Below are 18,019 nucleotides of genomic sequence, written 5' to 3'. Positions count from 1 at the left end.
GGAAAGGTCTTGCATTTTTATATATTTAAATGAAGTTTAGTAAAGTAAGTTGATTAGTTTTCAACTTCGTCATAGCAATAATTTGCCAATTAGAGTTTTCACAATAACAAAACGCCATGACTCTCTCGAGCTATATAACTGTGTTAACAATCTTCAAAATTATTATACTGACAAGAATCTGGGCCGGGGATATTTTTATTTAACAAACACGTTTTTGTTTTAGGTTTGTAAATATAGTCGACCTAGATGTCTAGATAATACGTTTATACCGCAGAAATACCTTCTATTCGGCAGCTGTTATGTACGATAATTCATGCAAAACTGATATGGATTTGTTTTGTTTTAATATCAATTTATCATTGAACAGGTTCAACACTTAACGAATGCAAACCATGCCAATGTTGTAACTATGGCGCAGGCAGTTTGCATATTATTCACAATATACAAGATTATTGTTATAACGGGTGTCGTGACGATATTTTCAGTCCTAAAATGTACACATTCTTGTAGAGACCATTGTCTAAAGTGTAAAGAACTATGGACGTGCGGACAAATGTCAGGATGGATATTACGGTGAATGGTGTCAAGAATGCCCAAACAGATGTGAGACGTGTTCCAATTGGAATAATTGTGATGTCTGTAAAGACGGATATTACAATGGAAAACAATACTTTAATAGTGTAGAAACTACCACTTGCCAATATGCATGTCCTGCTTCCTGCAAGACATGCTCATCATTCCATACTTGTCAGGAATGTAAAAGCGGCTTTATCATCAAATCAACCTTCAACTACAAAGAAAACATATGGTATAGAACGTGCGACCCTATATGCGACAGTGGTTGTAAAACATGTACGTCAAAGTATTTTTTGTACTGAATGCATCAATGGTTATTATCTGGCAAATGAGTATTGTCATAAATGTAACGGGAAAATTGTATTTCCTGCTCATCACAACAAAGATGTACTGCTTGTATTGACGGGGAAGTACAATCATTATTTTAATGATTGTAGATATTCTTGTAAACAAGAATGCAAATCTTTGTACTTCATATAACACTTGTGCAGCTTGTGTTCGAGGACGCTACGGGACATCATGCGAACACAACTGTAAGCCATGGTTGCTTAAATGGTGATTGTAATAAAAGTAACGGATATTGTCTCTGTAAAACTCGTTTCACAGGTGAAAAGTGTGACAAATGCAATGATTACAAATACGGTACAAATTGTGAAAAAAAATTGTCCAAGAGATTGTTTGGATCCTATGTGTGATAGCAATGGACACTGCTTCAAATGCAAACTGGCTTTCTTGGAAACAAATGTGAGAAATGCCAAGTGGGACTATATGGTCAAAATTGTGACATTAACTGTCCAATCGGATGTGCAAACAATAATTGTACCACTGAAGGTGTTTGCTATAGTTGTAAGTCTGGAAAATATGGAATAGACTGCACGGGATCCTGCTCAGTCGGTTGTGACTTTAATAGCTGCTTTGACAATGGTGACTGCCCTAAATGTAGGAAGTTGTTTACTGGAAGAAAATGTGATCAATGTATCGATGGAAAGTTTGGAGACAATTGCGGCCTAAACTGTTCGACAACCTGCTTAGCCTGTTATTCGTTGACAAATTGTTCAGCATGTGTGGAAAAGCACTGGGGAAATACCTGTCAGCAATGTCCCACAAACTGCTTAAATTGTTCCTCGAATAGCATTTGCTCATTATGTGTCAAAGGATTTCATGGACAAATATGTAATGAGCAATGCAATGTTAACTGCCTTGATGGTCACTGTAATCAACTGTATGGAAATTGCAGCGAAGGGTGTGTAGATGGTTTTTACGGAGAAGCTTGCGATCTGAAATGTAGCCCGTACTGTGCGAATTCTATTTGTGGCAGAGAAAACGGGAATTGCTTACATGGATGTAAGGCCGGACACAATGGGACAAAGTGCTCTCAGAGTACGTTTCCTAATCTTTGAATTTTTTCCTCTGGTATAATGTACATGTATCAGTACAAAACATTTTCTTATGTTATTACGCAAGCGGACCAGAGCACTTTTTTGATATCCTGGTGTGCGGCGTTCGTCCGCGTCGTATGTCTTCCGTCGTGAGCATTTTTACCATAACAGCATCTTTTTTCTAAATCGCTTAGCCGATACAATGTTATAATGAAATAATGCAGGATTGACCCTTACTTGATCCTTTTTGGTTTTGCTCAAACACTTTGCTAAAAACCTTAATACGACCAACCTCAACCAATATGGAGATTGTGTGATAAAACGTTAGAAAACTAATCATAAGAAAATCTTTTATTTTAAATTATTCATATCGATCCGGTCGATTGAGTAAGATGAGCTCCACAGCTAAATAAAGAAATAAAATTATAAGTAAACCTTCTTCTCAATCGATTTTTAGATTTTGACAAAATTTTAAAGAAATAATCTTGAAGTTTGCTAAAGCTGTTAAAGTTTGCTCACCCAACATTGCCACCCGACTACAATTAGAAAACTCCATTAACAATATTTCCTAATATCATCTTAATATTATTTTTTCAAATAATAAATATCTGAAATATGAATTATTCTGTTGACAATAATGTGCCCTTAAATGCAGCTTTTGTATTTTAGCTCTTGAATTGAAAGAAGAGGGCAATGGCGACATGAATGTTGTCATTGGAGCAACAGCTGGTGGTGTACTTATATTGATTGTGATTTTAGTCATTGTAATAACTATAATACTGATCAAAAGGTAAGAACGAGTTGTTTACACAAATTTTAAAATAATCAGACATATTTTAAGCTTTATGGCCCATGATACCTCAGGAATGTTTTTTATTTTTATTTCATAAAAGCTTTTTAGTTATGGTTTCCTTTTATACATTGTATTTTAAAAAAAAGTTTTTAATTGGAAAATCAATTGAACAATATTTTATTTCTATTACTTTTTAGCATTCAGTAAAGTTGTTTAGATTTATTACTTTGTATGAAAATCAATACTTTGTATTTATTTGGTTACTTATATTACACACAACTTTATATTCAGCAATTCTTTCTTAAAGTAATAAGCGTTAGGGTTAGAGTTCTAAAACCAACATCGCATGGTAATAACACTCATATCTGCCCTGTCGAAAGAAAGAAACAGCTTATTTGTTTCTGAGGCATAATGTGCCTTTGAAAACAAATACATTTTGACGCAATATAAATGGAAGAACTTATAAGATAGCTTTATTTAAAGTTATTTTTAATCAAAAAATATTAATTCACTAAATATATTTATTTTTATCTTAAAAACAAATCATTTAAATCATTAACTATTCTAAGAGGTTATGTTTAGATCTGTGAGTTTGTTAGGAATGAGATCTTGTATTCTAAGATCTTACAGTGACCTTGCATTACGCCCTAACTCTATAGTCAATGTAACTGTTACTTTAAATAGAAAAAGCTTCCAAAAGAAAACTAGTTTGGAATTAGATATTGTAATCGAGCATTGCATATAGCAAACTTATGAAAATACCTGGCCTGGGTGTCTTTTGGACTCCATATGTTTAAAGTAAATGTCACTGTTACTAAAAATAGAAAGAAATGGTTTCCAGATGATAACTAGATTTAGGATGAGATATTGTAATCAAACATAGAATTTAGCAAGCTTATGAAAAAATCGCGATTTGAATTATATTTATACCCACTTAAATCAATGTCAGCATTATTAAAAATAGAAAAGAAGGTTTTAAAAAGATAACCAAATGGTTTTAAAAATAAAACCAGGATTGGTTTAAATATTTTTATAAAAATTGGTATACATCAAGGATATGTGCAAACCTAACTACGGTTAAGGTCACCGTTACTCGTAAAACAAAAAATATAGTTTCCGGATGATAACTAGAGTCCCTTTCTAATTTTTTGAGCAAATTATCACAGTTAATGGAGCACGTACCATTAGATTCAACAACAATAATTTTAATCCACCTAAACAAAAATCATGTATATGTATCATGAAATTATATATTAGATTTATATTAAATATAAGTTATTCTACAGATTGATTCTGTTACAAAAAAAATAAGAACCAATTGTTATCAATCGTGAAAATGAAACAAATAACCTGTCAGTCAATTGTAAGTCGATTTACCAATTTTACCGAATGAATCTACATGCATATCTATAAACTGGTTGGTATGTTAAATGAAACTTACAATAAATTGTTATAAATTCATATGCAAATACCGACCATGTTCACCTTTTGTAAATTAAAAACTTGGCAAGTTTTAAGAAAATGGTCGTCCCGATTGTGTACCTTTGTTACATTAATATTTAATACAATTTTCTCATTTTTTATGTGTTACTATTTATAAAAGAGGACACGAATGAGTATTGTGATAAAGACTTAATTCACATTTAGCGAGATTGAACTCCAATGCGTAAGATAAGTTTTGGTCCTTTGTTACATACACGTTTCTATAGTCACATGATTTGTAAAGAGTTATTTTTAAATTTAAATGGATTTACATATGAATGCATTGTGGTCATGACTAACAGTAAATGTCATGATATTTTCAGGTCTGTTGTTTAGTTATGGTCCATTGAAAATACGGAAAAAAATATATGTTAATTCTCGGTTTAAAGGGACTCCACTGAGGTTTTTTGACATGACGGGACTGGAAATATTTTTTTAAGATTATTACTCCATTTGAAGTAGATCTATACATATAACTTATGTGCGAAATTTCAGATCATTAGCTTGCTCCGTTTTTCCAGAATAATTATTATAAAAGTGAAAAATGACCCAAAATTGAAAAGCGTTTAAACACTTTTCAATCAAATCGGAATGCGAATAGCACAAACATACGATTTTCAATGTTTTTCTTGTATATTTCTTAGTTATATTTAATTTGTATTTCTGTTTAAAGTGCTAATGTTCATTTTTGTGAAAAATTAAAATGTTATGTTTTTAGGCTTATAAACCTCAGTGGAGTTCCTTTAATGTGTCAATTTCTATAATGCACTCGTTCGTACATATTTATATTAAAATTGTAATCACCGGAAAAATAAAATAAAAAATGTCATCATATTATCTCAAAACGATTAAACGATTTTGCTTGATATTGTTTAATTTGTAAAGGTTTGTATGACGCAGCGTTTTTTTTTTCTTTCCTTAATTTTATTTTATATTAAAGTGGGATCATAATAATATCAGATAAGTTATATGCGGGAGCAATGTATCATGCTTGATAAATTCAGGCGTCGACGAGGGGACAAACAAGACAATAATAACAAAGGAACTAAAACAGAAGATGCAAATATGACATACAGTGAGATAAATGACATCCATATGACGGCTGAAAACAACCATACAGATGACATTGAAACAGAAAGAGAAAACATTAATTACAGTGAAATACAAGATGCTGTTTTGTCGACGAAAAGTCAAGAATCGGGTAATTGTCTTTCGCTCTATAGTTTGCAATATCGGTTCAGGTTTGATGTTTCATTCCTCCCTATTGATCTCCACTTTCTTATCCAGATTTGTGCATAGTCACTGTATAACAATCATCTTGTTTTAATTGCTGTATAATTAGTTGCCGGTGCACGCTGGGGTTTGGTGCGATAAAATAACGGTACGCAATTAAAGGAACGATATTTTTCATTATCACAACTGTTTCCTATGATACATAATAACTATGTCGTTGTTCAGTTCATTCACCTATTTCATAAACATATTTTAAAAACAAGTCTTCCATTTTAAATTTTTCGTGATATTAAGGAATGTCCCCGTTTCATTTTATCATAATAAACTATCGCCTTATGTTAGTTTTGCAACGCAACAATAATTATTATAGATAACGTATATGCCAAACCTATCAAACCTAAGAGAAAAACAGAAGGAGTAAAATCATTAAACAAAACTTCAACAGAAGTAACAGTTAATAATCCTACCTACGAGAAACCAGACACCAGTCAAACAGAAACGGTCAAGACGAACAAAATCAAGAAACCTCCCATTGCGTCTAAACCTGCCAAAAAGTATGACAACAATGTAATTCCAAGACCAACTGGTATGCAACCGACATCAAACGTTTCACACATTCAAAATGATGCCGCTCTAGAAATAGAGGAGGATATTGACCGCTTGTCTAGCAGATCTAAATCAGTAAGCAGTTTCTGTATTTTTTCTTTATATATAAGTTGTTACGTATTGATATGGTTTTCTACATTCAAAAGTGTTAACGTTACCATACATTTGTGGTTTTAGGATCAGTAATTATTTTTATTATTATTGATGCTGTTCTATTCCTAGCTTAATTTCTATATTTATATCATGTATTATGTATGCATCAAATTATTATTAGTTATTGATATCAATTCCAAACTAATCGGTTGATAAAAGTAATGATTGAAATTATTTTACGAGAATATTTGAAACATGGGTATACATGTTTTGTCAATTGTAGGTATTCCTAGAAGAACAAAAGGCAGCAGAACTTGATAATGTAGACACATACTACAATGTGGCAGCTGTTATAAAGAGGAAAATAACTATTGATAAACTACCGGAATTTGTTGCCAAGAAGACAAAAAAAGATTTTGTTGATGAGTTCCAGGTACTTATGCATTAGCCATTATAAGTAATCTTTGATAAATTTCAATTTATAGATAGTCTGTATATTAGATATGCCTGATAAAAGATATAGATATATAATGATATATGATCGTAGTAAAATGTTGGCAGTGTTTGCTGTATTGTGTTTTTCAGTCTTTACCAGCCATGTTGATCAAGCCATATGTTGACTCCCAGAAAAGGGAAAACCGCTCTAAAAATCGCTACAAAGGGATTTATCCATGTGAGTTTTTCCCCTTGTAAATTATAACATTAGATCTTTATCAATATAGTTATTTTTTCTGTCTTTTGGTGCTGCTTGGATCATCAAGTACTTTTGGTTACTGAGGAATCACTTTTTCAAAATGCAATTTGTTATTTTCTTTTTGGAAAAGGAAAAAATAATACATTATACGTGTTAAAAGTCAAGAAAGATTTGGGTAAATATTCTTTTTGGTAGTCGTTTCCTTCTTGAAGCTATTTGTTAACATTTGTAGTAACGTTACAAAATGTATGTTATTTGCTAAGTATTAAAGTTATATTATAGATCTTTATTTTAAATATGATATTGTTTTCAGATGATGATTCCCGTGTTGTTTTGAAAGAAGGTGACTCAGACTATATTAACGCCAGCTACATAGATGTAAGTTGATCAATGGTATTATGACTATGAACCAAAAGTGAATAAAACTAATATTCTTATTGGAGCTTATTTTCACCTTATCTCTAACGAATATATAGATAAAAGAGAAGCATCGATGTTCTCGAAAATGCTCAGCTTCAACTGAGTGAACAACACACATTTAAAATGAATAGAATTAAATATTTCATATTGCATTAATGTTATTATATTTTTACAGGGATACAACAAGAATAAAGCGTACATTGCTTCGATTGGTACGTTATTTTATTTATCTACAAACTCTACGGTTGACTTTGTTCACTTAATATGTGTAGTTATATTTCCGGGTTATTCACATATTTATTCTGATAAGAAATAAAGTGTCTGTATTCTGTTGAGTATAGTATTTTAGAGTAACAAATATATTTGTACTGAGTTGCAACTTTAACTGTGCTTTATACACAACTGTTTTAGGTAAACTATTGTGAGAAGTTGCCAAGTCTAACCATGGATAACATATTTCTTCTAAGATATTTATCATCATGAGCATACATGCCATAAGTGTTCTTTGTATTATCATTACAATTTCTTGAATTTTAATTGATGGTCATGGATATTCTAACTTAATAGATTCATCCTGTTTCAAGTGTTCAAATTAGTTTAGTATACGTGTCGTAAATGTCTCGTATATCCCTGTATAGAGTGGCAATGTTTGACAGATATGTAGACTGATATACTGTGATATTTTATGTTATTGTTTATGACAATACATTTTTTAAATATCGCAAGTGAATACTGAAGAGTTATAACTGAATCATTGTTGATAGTTCTGTTATCGTCATTGAAGTAAAGCCTATTTCATATACAACATTTTAAAAATATGTCTAAATAGATAATTGTACACAATAGGTCCGACCTTTAAATACATGGGCGATATGTCAGCGTTTTGGATAATGGTTTGGCAGGAACATGTCGGAAAAATTGTTATGTTGACAAACCTTGAGGAAGGCGGAGTGAGTTCTCGAGTTTTGACCTCTTATCAAGTTTATTAAAATTACTTTGTCTAGTTTTATAAAATAAGTTTCTATTGTGAAATACGTATTAATATGTAATGCATTTCTCTCAAAACGATTATCAAATTTATTTGATAGATAATTGAATAAATGAAAAGAAAGTTTTGCAAGATTAAAAAAAAATCAATTTCAGATAAAATCATCTTTACATGATTGAAAGTATACAATGATTTAAATATTGATTTGATTATAATCACAATTTTCTCCTTTTAGGTACCAAAATGTGATCAGTATTGGCCGGAGAAAGATTTCAGTCTCATGTTTGCTAACATACAAGTCACGTGTCATACTGAAGAGAACTACGCCGACTATACTTTCAGATCATTTAGTGTTCAAAAGGTAAATCTCAATAACACAATACACCGACAATGAAATGTAGTCCTCTATAGAATAATTCGATTGAAAGACCCATTGTGCCCAGGAAACGTTATTATTATTTGCATTAGCATTTTACTTTTGGTGTTGCTGTTTTAGTCCCTATCAAATAACTCATTGGCCAAGTATCTGAACCATCTATTATGTTGCCTTTCTGATATTGATCTAGTTTAAGCTAGACTATACCAAGTATATGGAGATCTATCCTACCCCGGTCACATGATGTAGAATTATTCATAATTCTAGCACACTTTTTGTTGAACTTTAAATTTATATTTAAAATGTTATTTTTAATATAACATCTTTATTTCTTACGGCATCTGTTAAAACCTTGTAATATTTGTTGCTTATTTTCACCCGAATCATGTATGACAAGATTCATAACACTAGCATGAATATTTCCAGAGCTATCCCCCCTTGAATTTCTTTTTATATAAAATATTGGTTTTAAGTTTTAAGTCAAGTCCCATATAATATTAAATGCATGTAATAAGTGTCAATTTTCATAACTTTTATATCAATATTTTCCGAATTATCTTTTTTGTAACTTCTTTATATCTTCAGGGGTTTACTAAAAACACATGTTTTATATAGAACTAATGGACTTTACAAAACAATTCTGTGGTCTATTATCTTAATTATATTCTATTATTTTAAAATTATGTTGAAATTTCTAATATTCGTACAGCAAAACGTAAACAAAATAATTAATATTGCGTTCATAATGAAGTATGCTAAGTAGTTGTTGAAATATCTCAATATAATTTAACAATTCAAACATCAACTCTATAATTTTATGCTCACTTACACAGTAGTATTTATTGCTTGATTGTATATTACATTTGAAGACATTAACAATATTAACTGTACTACCTTCCTCAGGATTCTATCAAAAGAGAAATAGTTCAAGTTCATTTTACTGCTTGGCCTGACAAAGGAACGCCTGATGACGTCACGAGTTTGATAGAATTTAGACAGAAGGTTAACAGTACTAAGACTAAACTAGATGGCCCTATTTTTGTACACTGCAGGTAGTATACATATGAAGGCATATCATTATCTTTGGTTAACCATTGTTTATTACGTTTAGTGTGACTATATAAGGTTAATCTAATTATTTCAAATTTATCCATCCACTAACAGTATTCATTAGTCTTAATATTGTATTTGCGAACATTTCTACTGTCTATGTAATGTAAACGATCTGGTAAAACCACTCTATCTTCAAGTATTTTTGGGGAAAAAAAACACGATTATTATGTTTTTTTGTTTTCAGCGCCGGAATAGGTAGAACTGGTACGTACATTGCTTTAGATAGTATAACAAATGAGGGCGAGACCGAGGGAGCAGTAGATATATACGCATTTGTAAGGAATATGAGAGAACAGAGGGTAAACATGATACAAACAGCTGTAAGTTATCATTAGATTCATATCCTTTGTTAAGTGTTGGACTGAATTAACATTATGTTATTGATCATTTTCATAGAAAATAACATGCTTTTGTCTTTTGATAACAGTTTTATCAGGCGAGGCTGATATTTGCGTAAAAGGGCGAGGCTTGCTGAATAAATAAATGTTTCGTTTTAAATAGAAACTTAGAAAATGATATGAGATAAAATTGTAGAATTTAAAGGCTGTAAAAATAGATTATAAGCTATTGAGAAAGGTCTGTTAGAATATGTGAGGTTAGCCTCATATAGAAATAAGCAACAGGCAAAATCGGGCAGTTGCCATGCCAGATGCATGATGGCAAACGATAGAAGTAATATTTTATAATTGTGATATCAAGAATGTGCATAGATTTAAAATGGCCAGTAAATCGTTCTTAAACAATTGCAGGAACAATACCAGTACCTTCATAACGCCTTAGTTCACACTCTGACCTTTGACAGTAAAGCTGTTGAGGCCTCTGTGTTTAGTGACTATATGAAGACGCATACTGAAGCTCATCTTGGAAATATGTTTGAGGTATGTTTACTCCATTATTACAAATTTTACTTGTTTTCTTTGTGCACTTCCCTTCTTTTAAAGTCACAAAGTGTAAGCCCAATATGTTTCAATGAACCCCTTTTCGAAAACAGTTGAACATTTCAAATCAGGCAATTTTCTACCATCATATATACCGTTCTAGTCATGTGAATCACAAGCAAATAGATATTGAATAAAATGGTGAATGTAAATAAACATAAGCAGCAGCTATTACAAAAGAATGATAAAAACACTTGATGAAATAAGGTTTTAATAAATAAGTGTGATTTCCTTTCAAAAGATCTTTTTTCCTCAAAGTTGTTGTTATGCCGACTCTAATTATTCGCTGGTTATTCTTTCTTATATTATTAACGCTGTGCTGTATCAATACATAAGCCTTTAGGATTTTTCTTATTTCTAATGCCAAGTTAAAAAGACATGCCTTTGTGCTAGTAAAATATGTGTACCAAGCATGTTTTAACTTTTTTTATAATAGCTTTTAAATACTTAAAAACAATGCATGCAATCATGTTATCCTTAAAAAAAACCATAACATTACATTAAAAATTAAAACTCACATATTAATAATCTTTTGAATCAATGTCACGGAGGTGTCGATGGTTTGTCGCCATCGCTCCATGAACACATCTGTGATGGAACCAAATCTGGATTACACCGTTTTAGTTTGTGAATTATTAACGCATGATATTGACCTGCTAATGTATGATTATAAACTCTACTAAAATTATGTTATGTTGATTTGTATTATTAGCAATGTGTAATATAAGCAATCATTTTGTCTCTTAATTGATATAGAAGCTTCAAGCGTCTGTTGAACAAAGATCTGATGATGAACAGGAAGCTGTTAAACGAAACAAGGCTTTAGTAAATAAGAACAGAAACGGTGCTGATATCCCAGGTAAGGCAGCAGGAATATGACTTTTGTTTTTTATTATGTATTACAGTACATTTGATATAATGTTTATTTATAAGTTATCAGTACGATGCTAATATTGACCTAAGGAACATTTTAAAAGTGTACTTACATGTACTTTTATGTTGTAGGAGATCGTAACAGACCTCGGCTATTCATGGCTAAAACTCTAGGTCAATCAGATTACAGTAATGCAGTGTACGTAAATGTAAGTAATTTGTGTGTTTAATTTTATAAGTAATATTTAGTCATTAAAACATGTAATAGAGATAAGAGATAAAAGCGAACATTCAGGAAAAATCTTTTTCTGTTGCAATTAAATTATCTGGAATTTGACACAGTAAATTTTACAAGGATAGGATTTATCGAGCTGTGGAAGCGTCGTAAGTAAAATATGTGGACATTTTCAAACACGGTAAAACTTGGTTTGAGTATATATCATATTGGATGAGACAAAAAACCCTGTTAACACATGTCAGGAAATGAATCAGTTTTGGAAGCATCTTTTTACGCTCTCTATTTATTTGATAAACGATGTTTAATCTGTCTTTAAGCTACTTGTACTCAATTGCCTTTACAGAGCTTCAAAAACGTGAATCGTTTCTTGATAGCACAAACTCCTTTACCAGACACGGTTGAGGACTTTCTTACATTAATTGTTCAAGAAAAGGTTTCATGCGTCATCGGTATGGAAACAACGTTGTCAGGAAATAAGGTAAACTTTATATAAATTTTCCTACTCTTATGCTTAATAAGTAATTGTTATTGTAAAGTTTGAAGTTCTTTTCAGTATAGATGTGAAATGTGTGTGCATTTCAATCAAAATCACACCAAAGCACTTGAATAGAAAATATAGTGTTTGTTATGTACACTAAAGCGATTGGCACATAATGTTAAATCAGCTCTAAAACTATTGAAAAAACAACAACAACAACAAAAAGAGAAAAAAAAACAGTTTAAACGTTTTAGTGACGATTTATTCTGATTTTCTGTTATAACTTATACAAGTTAATAACCTAATCTATTGCTTTGTTCATAGGGATACGAAAGCATCGCGATCATTTTTTGATATCTCTATGAAAATGGATATTACATTTTTGAACATCTCTCGTAATGTTGCACTTCATATATATAACTTTGTATAAATCCCGTTAATTTGATTCAGGACGTTGGAATTTACTGCCCTGTGGATAACCAAACGTTAAGAAAAGGGGCCTTTACGATAAAAACTGAACGAGGAGATGGGACAGACCAATATCAGTTAAAGAAAATGAAAATATCATATAAAAGCAAAGTATGTAGCTTTTCAAAAAAATCTAATTTTCCATATATGGTCATTCTGGGTTGATCATCTTTTTTTTAAATAGAAAAATGTTATAAACTGTATGAATAATTCATGAATACTTCATATTAATATAGGATTTTTTTTCTTTTTGAATAGTTTTAAAATACGTGTATTTTGCGACTATATTTGCTGATAACCACGTCATATCTTACTTTGCACTGGACGTTTGGCTTCATTAATGTTTCTTTATATAATAACAATACTTAGTCTGGATCAGAAGAGCTTATAGTTCCACATGTTCAGTACATACAATGGGATAACAACAAGAGCATTCCTGAAGAGCCCGTCAAGTTTGTACAGTTTGTTAAAGATATGGAACTAAAATTTAGCGGAACTGACACAAACCGACCGATGCTGATCCATTGCTTGTAAGTTGACCTAAGTGAGAAAACTTGCTTTCAAAAAGTAAACTGTCAATCGTTGAATAGAAATTGGAAAAATAACATGACATGACTTTTCTCAGTTGGGATTGTTTAGCCATGTACATAATACTTCGTCAAACGACAGAACACTTTGTTGTTCAATATTTACACTCACAAAATTGTTCATACTTTAAAAGACACATTTTGATTTAACCGATGCTAGGGGCTGTAGACGGTAGCTTGTATTTACGTGTATGACGCTAAATATGTCCAATCAAACTTGACCTGCAGCATTTTAGCTCAACATTTTTAGTCGGCGTTACTTAACCTTTCGTTAAGATCAATTTTTCTCGGAAATTGTAAAGGCTTTTAATTCCAAACTAGATAAAACGCAAGCCAATTCTTTTTTTTTTTGTGTGTGTGCAAAGTTATGCGAATTTTTTCAAGTAAGACCCTTACCCCTGGTGGCCCTTGTTTACCTTTTCACAGAGTTATGCACCCTTTTCTATGTTTTTTTTATGTTACTATCCAGCACTCAGAAAAGTGGTTTGCGCTGTCAGCGGACAATTATTGATTAATTATTTGGTGTTTCGCATTGTTTTAAATTTCATCTTGTCCGTTTTACAAATTTTGATGATATCAAAATTCATAAAATTCTAAAAAAAGATATTTAATTTGTTTATATATTTATCATAATATTAAAATATGTCATTGACAATAAAATATATAGTGTAAATAATAAATATAATTTTTGTTTGTGTCCGTAAAATAATTAGTAAAATTTATTCAAATGTTTTATTTAACCTGTCAGTGTGAAATTGTAACACTTTATTTTATTCATCACGTGTTGCAGAACTGGAGCCAAAAAAGGGGGATTATTTTGTGTTGTATCAACTTTGTTGGAGAAAACACAAATTGACCAGGAAGTGAGTGTCGCAAACACCGTACGACAAGTAAAATATAGAAGACATGTGGCTATACCAGATAAAGTAAGTCGGAGACAAATTGATAATACCATCTTATCGCGCTAATCCTCTCTTAGTATCAATCATAATTGAGTCATTTAAAAGATGTTATTTTACTAGAGAATTCATTTTATTGGACCCGTACATTAGTAAATATCATAATACAAAAGATTTATAATACGGATTGTTTAGAACAAAAAAAAAACTAGTTTAATAAATCGATATTGATCTCTCGAAGTGTACGTATATCTAAACACTTCCTTCAGTTTTAAAATAATGTGTATAAAATTTGCTTCCTTTGAAATATTTGTCACTTGTAAAATATTTGATTTTCAGGTCAGTACATTTCTGTATTCGTTGCTATGCATTCATTTTAAACGATCAGTACATTTTATGTCATTCATGTAAACCTACCTACTTTTGTTTTCAGTGCCAGTATATCTATTGTCGTTACTGTTAACTTTGATTTTCGCAGGACCAGAATATTGTCCTCATTGTAAACCATTCTGTTTTTGTGTCGCCTGCTACAGAGTAGCGTCAAGTCTGTCTGTCCATCTAACCGTCCGTCCGTCACAATTTAACCAAAACTTTACAGAAATATGGTACCAAATCTAGTTGTGCATATCATCGGCATTGTCCGGTTGAATGATTTTGTCAGAGTTATAGCCTTTTCAATGATTTGATATTTAAGGTTACTTTTAAACTTTACAAGATTGATTGTAGCTAAAATACTTGCTCAGTTATGCCCCTTGAATAAAAAATTTGTTTTAGCCTGTCAATTATTTTAATGTTACAAGCTACGCAGAAGCTAATTCATGTTACAAAGTAGCCACAACTTATAGGAATCACTTTTGTAGTCTGTCAGTCCATTTGTCCTTTCGTACATCCGTCTATCTGTCCGTCACAAATGTTGTCATGACTAATCCTCAAAACTTCTGGTGCAATGTCATCCAAACGATACAGGACTGATCAGAACCAACTCTAGTTGTGCATATCATCGTCATCGTTCAAAGATTTCTGTTAGAGTTATGTCCCTTTAATAAATTTTATTTCTAAAGTTTTGGCTACGTCTCTTATTCTACTATAATTTGCAACTTTAATGAATTTGTACAAAATTGATAGGTACCTAATTAATCGAGGTTTGCGGTTGAATGATTTTGGCTGATTTATTCCACTTGAATAATAATAGCGTTTTGCCCTATTAATGATTTTTTGTTTTCTGCTACATAGTAGCTGCAACATGCAATTAGATTTCATCAGGCGAAACATGTGGTCACTGATCTCTCTAATTGCAACCAGTACATTTTCTGTCATCACTGTAAACTATTTTATTTTGGGACCATTGCATTTTCAGTCACCATTATAAACCCATTCTTTTTTTAGGACCAGTACATGTTATTATTGTATACTACCTATTTTCAAGGGAAGTTTAGCTTTTTTTATCATTGTATACACTATTCTGTTATTAGGGTCATTACTTTTTCTGTTATCATTGTAAACCATTTTATTTTTTTAGGACCAGTACAATTTTGTCATTATTGTAAATCATTTTTTTATTTAGGACCAATACATTTCTGCCAACATTGTATACCGTTCTGTTGTCAGGACCGGTGCAGTTTCTGTCATCATTGTAAACCATTCTATGTTAGGACCATTTCATTTTCTGTCTTCATAGTCAACCATTCTTTTTTCAGGACCAGTACATTTTTATCCTCATTATAATTAAACAATTATTTTTCTCTCATCGTTGTCAACCATTCTATTTCCAGGAACAGTACATTTTTTGCCATCATTGTGTCAACGAGTATTTACGAACATTCGATATCTACTCAAACTTTGAACTGAAGACATAGATATTCAAAGACAGTTTTTCTTGACGACAAAATCAAACATGTATTTTTTTGTAAATAGGTGTTTGTTATTGATGTTGAAGTTTATTTTTATATCACCTGCTTCATTTACCTACATTTTATCAGAGTTCTTTACCCTTTATATTTTTTTTTCCGTTTGATCAAATTTTAACACTTGTTGAAGACTATAAGAACCTACCTATTACCAGCTAATGATCAGTACAACCTCTACAGAGGAATACCTTTTGGTAGACAAATGTATTGCATATTACCGAGAGGTGTTACCCAAGGAAAAGCCATACACTTTGAAAAGTTCTACTTTCAAAGAATATTTCGTCACCTTAGTGCAATAACCGATAAACTGCTACTGAATTTAGAAGGACTTGTTTCGTCATTGCACTAAGGCGTCGATATACTGGTGTTTTAAAGTGGTCACTACTTTAAAAAGGACAGTCCTGTTGAGGTTTGTGCTAAGAGGCGGAAAGGAATATCTTATCATTTAAACAGCTCAGGCAGGGAACATGCACGCTATTTGCCTTGTCGTTTTGGATGGAAAGGACGTTTTAACTTTTGACTCTTTAATGTCACCATTTTGTACATGCTGCCCTGTTATAATAAACGAATGACGAAATACGCGATATTCACATATACAAATATACAGTGACATAGAAGGTTCTATACAGAAGGGTACCACATTATTTCAACATTTCGAGGATCCAAAGAGCCAAAATTTGTAGGAGGCGAAAAACTCTGACTGAAAAAAGTTATATTCAAGAAACACACACTTGTTATATAATAATTTGTTGTTGTTTCATTGGTTTGATAATACTGAATGTTTTATTTGACATTTTCCCTTTTTATTGAATATTTTATTACATGTCGAATTGATAAATAATGTGGAAGAAAACGAAAACATACGTATCTCGTATGTTTCTACATATCTTGTTTTCAAAATATACAATACATTATTGATATTCCTAGAGAGTTGAAACATTTATATTTCGGTTAAACAATAAAAACTAACTAATAGTATTTATTATAAGCATATTTTGTTTTTAAACAATAGATTTATATTAACATATGCAACAACAATGAAATTCATTTCTTTAAGATATAACATATTAGTGAAAAGCTGCAACAAAAAATGTATATAGTTCTTTGGAAATTTTGTTAACTTTTTTTACCTAGGCATAGAAAGAATCTCATAGAATTTTCTTAAACGGTGTTTGGTTAAGTTGAAGTAAATTGATTTAAAAAAAATGAAGTAGGATGGTTACCCCCTAACCTTTTTCAATGTGTTTAACTCATTACTGTCTTGACTCATGCGAATTTGCAGGAAATACTCCGTGATAATTTATTTTTTCTTTCTTGGCTTTTCCAATTAAGAGCCTTATACATACGAAATGTTTAGCATTTCCATGTAAAAGTGACTTACTTAAATACGCTTATAGATTCTGTTAAATTTGATTATGCAGGTATTTACTTCATTAAATATATGTATATTGAAATACACTTTTAACATAATTTTCAAGATATTTTATTTTATACCAAGCGTTACTGTACTAATTAAAGTTTACATTTTATAAACAGGATCTTTTTTCTTCAAAAATGTGAACGTGATTGGCACTAATGTATACTAAGTTTTGTTACAATGCATGCAGTCATTTTGAATAATATTTGCATTAATTCATTGGGGATGGGGGTGAAGCTAATATGGATCTTAAAATTGAGCATCGGCAGTAAAATATTTGAATTTCCGCTGGCTGGTCCAGATGTGCACTATAGCACCATATGTGACATAGAAAGAAGGCCAATATAGGAAAAGTTTGATTCATATAAAACTATTTTTTTAAGAAAATCGAAACGTGATTTCTATTGTCCTGGCTAATCCAAATATTTACCCATTTCGTACCAGGTTTCAATGCATTCTTC

General features: G+C 31.2%; 1 protein-coding gene across 1 annotated transcript; it reads left to right on the top strand.

Annotated features, from left to right (window-relative positions):
• Positions 1-1,244: 1,244 nt before the first annotated feature.
• LOC132736474 (receptor-type tyrosine-protein phosphatase epsilon-like) lies at positions 1,245-17,005 on the top strand. The gene is made up of 20 exons (XM_060723619.1): positions 1,245-1,956; positions 2,625-2,745; positions 5,235-5,431; positions 5,834-6,144; positions 6,446-6,595; positions 6,748-6,835; positions 7,170-7,234; positions 7,452-7,488; positions 8,123-8,226; positions 8,500-8,625; positions 9,544-9,692; positions 9,938-10,073; positions 10,503-10,631; positions 11,448-11,550; positions 11,697-11,773; positions 12,146-12,280; positions 12,731-12,859; positions 13,118-13,278; positions 14,126-14,261; positions 16,007-17,005. Exons 1-20 carry the CDS (start codon positions 1,293-1,295, stop codon positions 16,088-16,090), a joined length of 3,102 nt encoding a protein of 1,033 aa, XP_060579602.1. The 5' UTR covers positions 1,245-1,292; the 3' UTR covers positions 16,091-17,005.
• The last annotated feature ends 1,014 nt before the right edge of the window (positions 17,006-18,019 follow it).

This window comes from Ruditapes philippinarum, unplaced genomic scaffold (genome assembly GCF_026571515.1).
Source record: "Ruditapes philippinarum isolate M1 unplaced genomic scaffold, ASM2657151v2 ctg491_1_1_1_1, whole genome shotgun sequence".
Classification (NCBI taxonomy): Eukaryota; Metazoa; Mollusca; class Bivalvia; order Venerida; family Veneridae; genus Ruditapes; species Ruditapes philippinarum.
The sequence above is the reverse complement of the archived record's forward strand: the minus strand, read 5'-3'. Positions and strand labels throughout refer to the sequence as shown.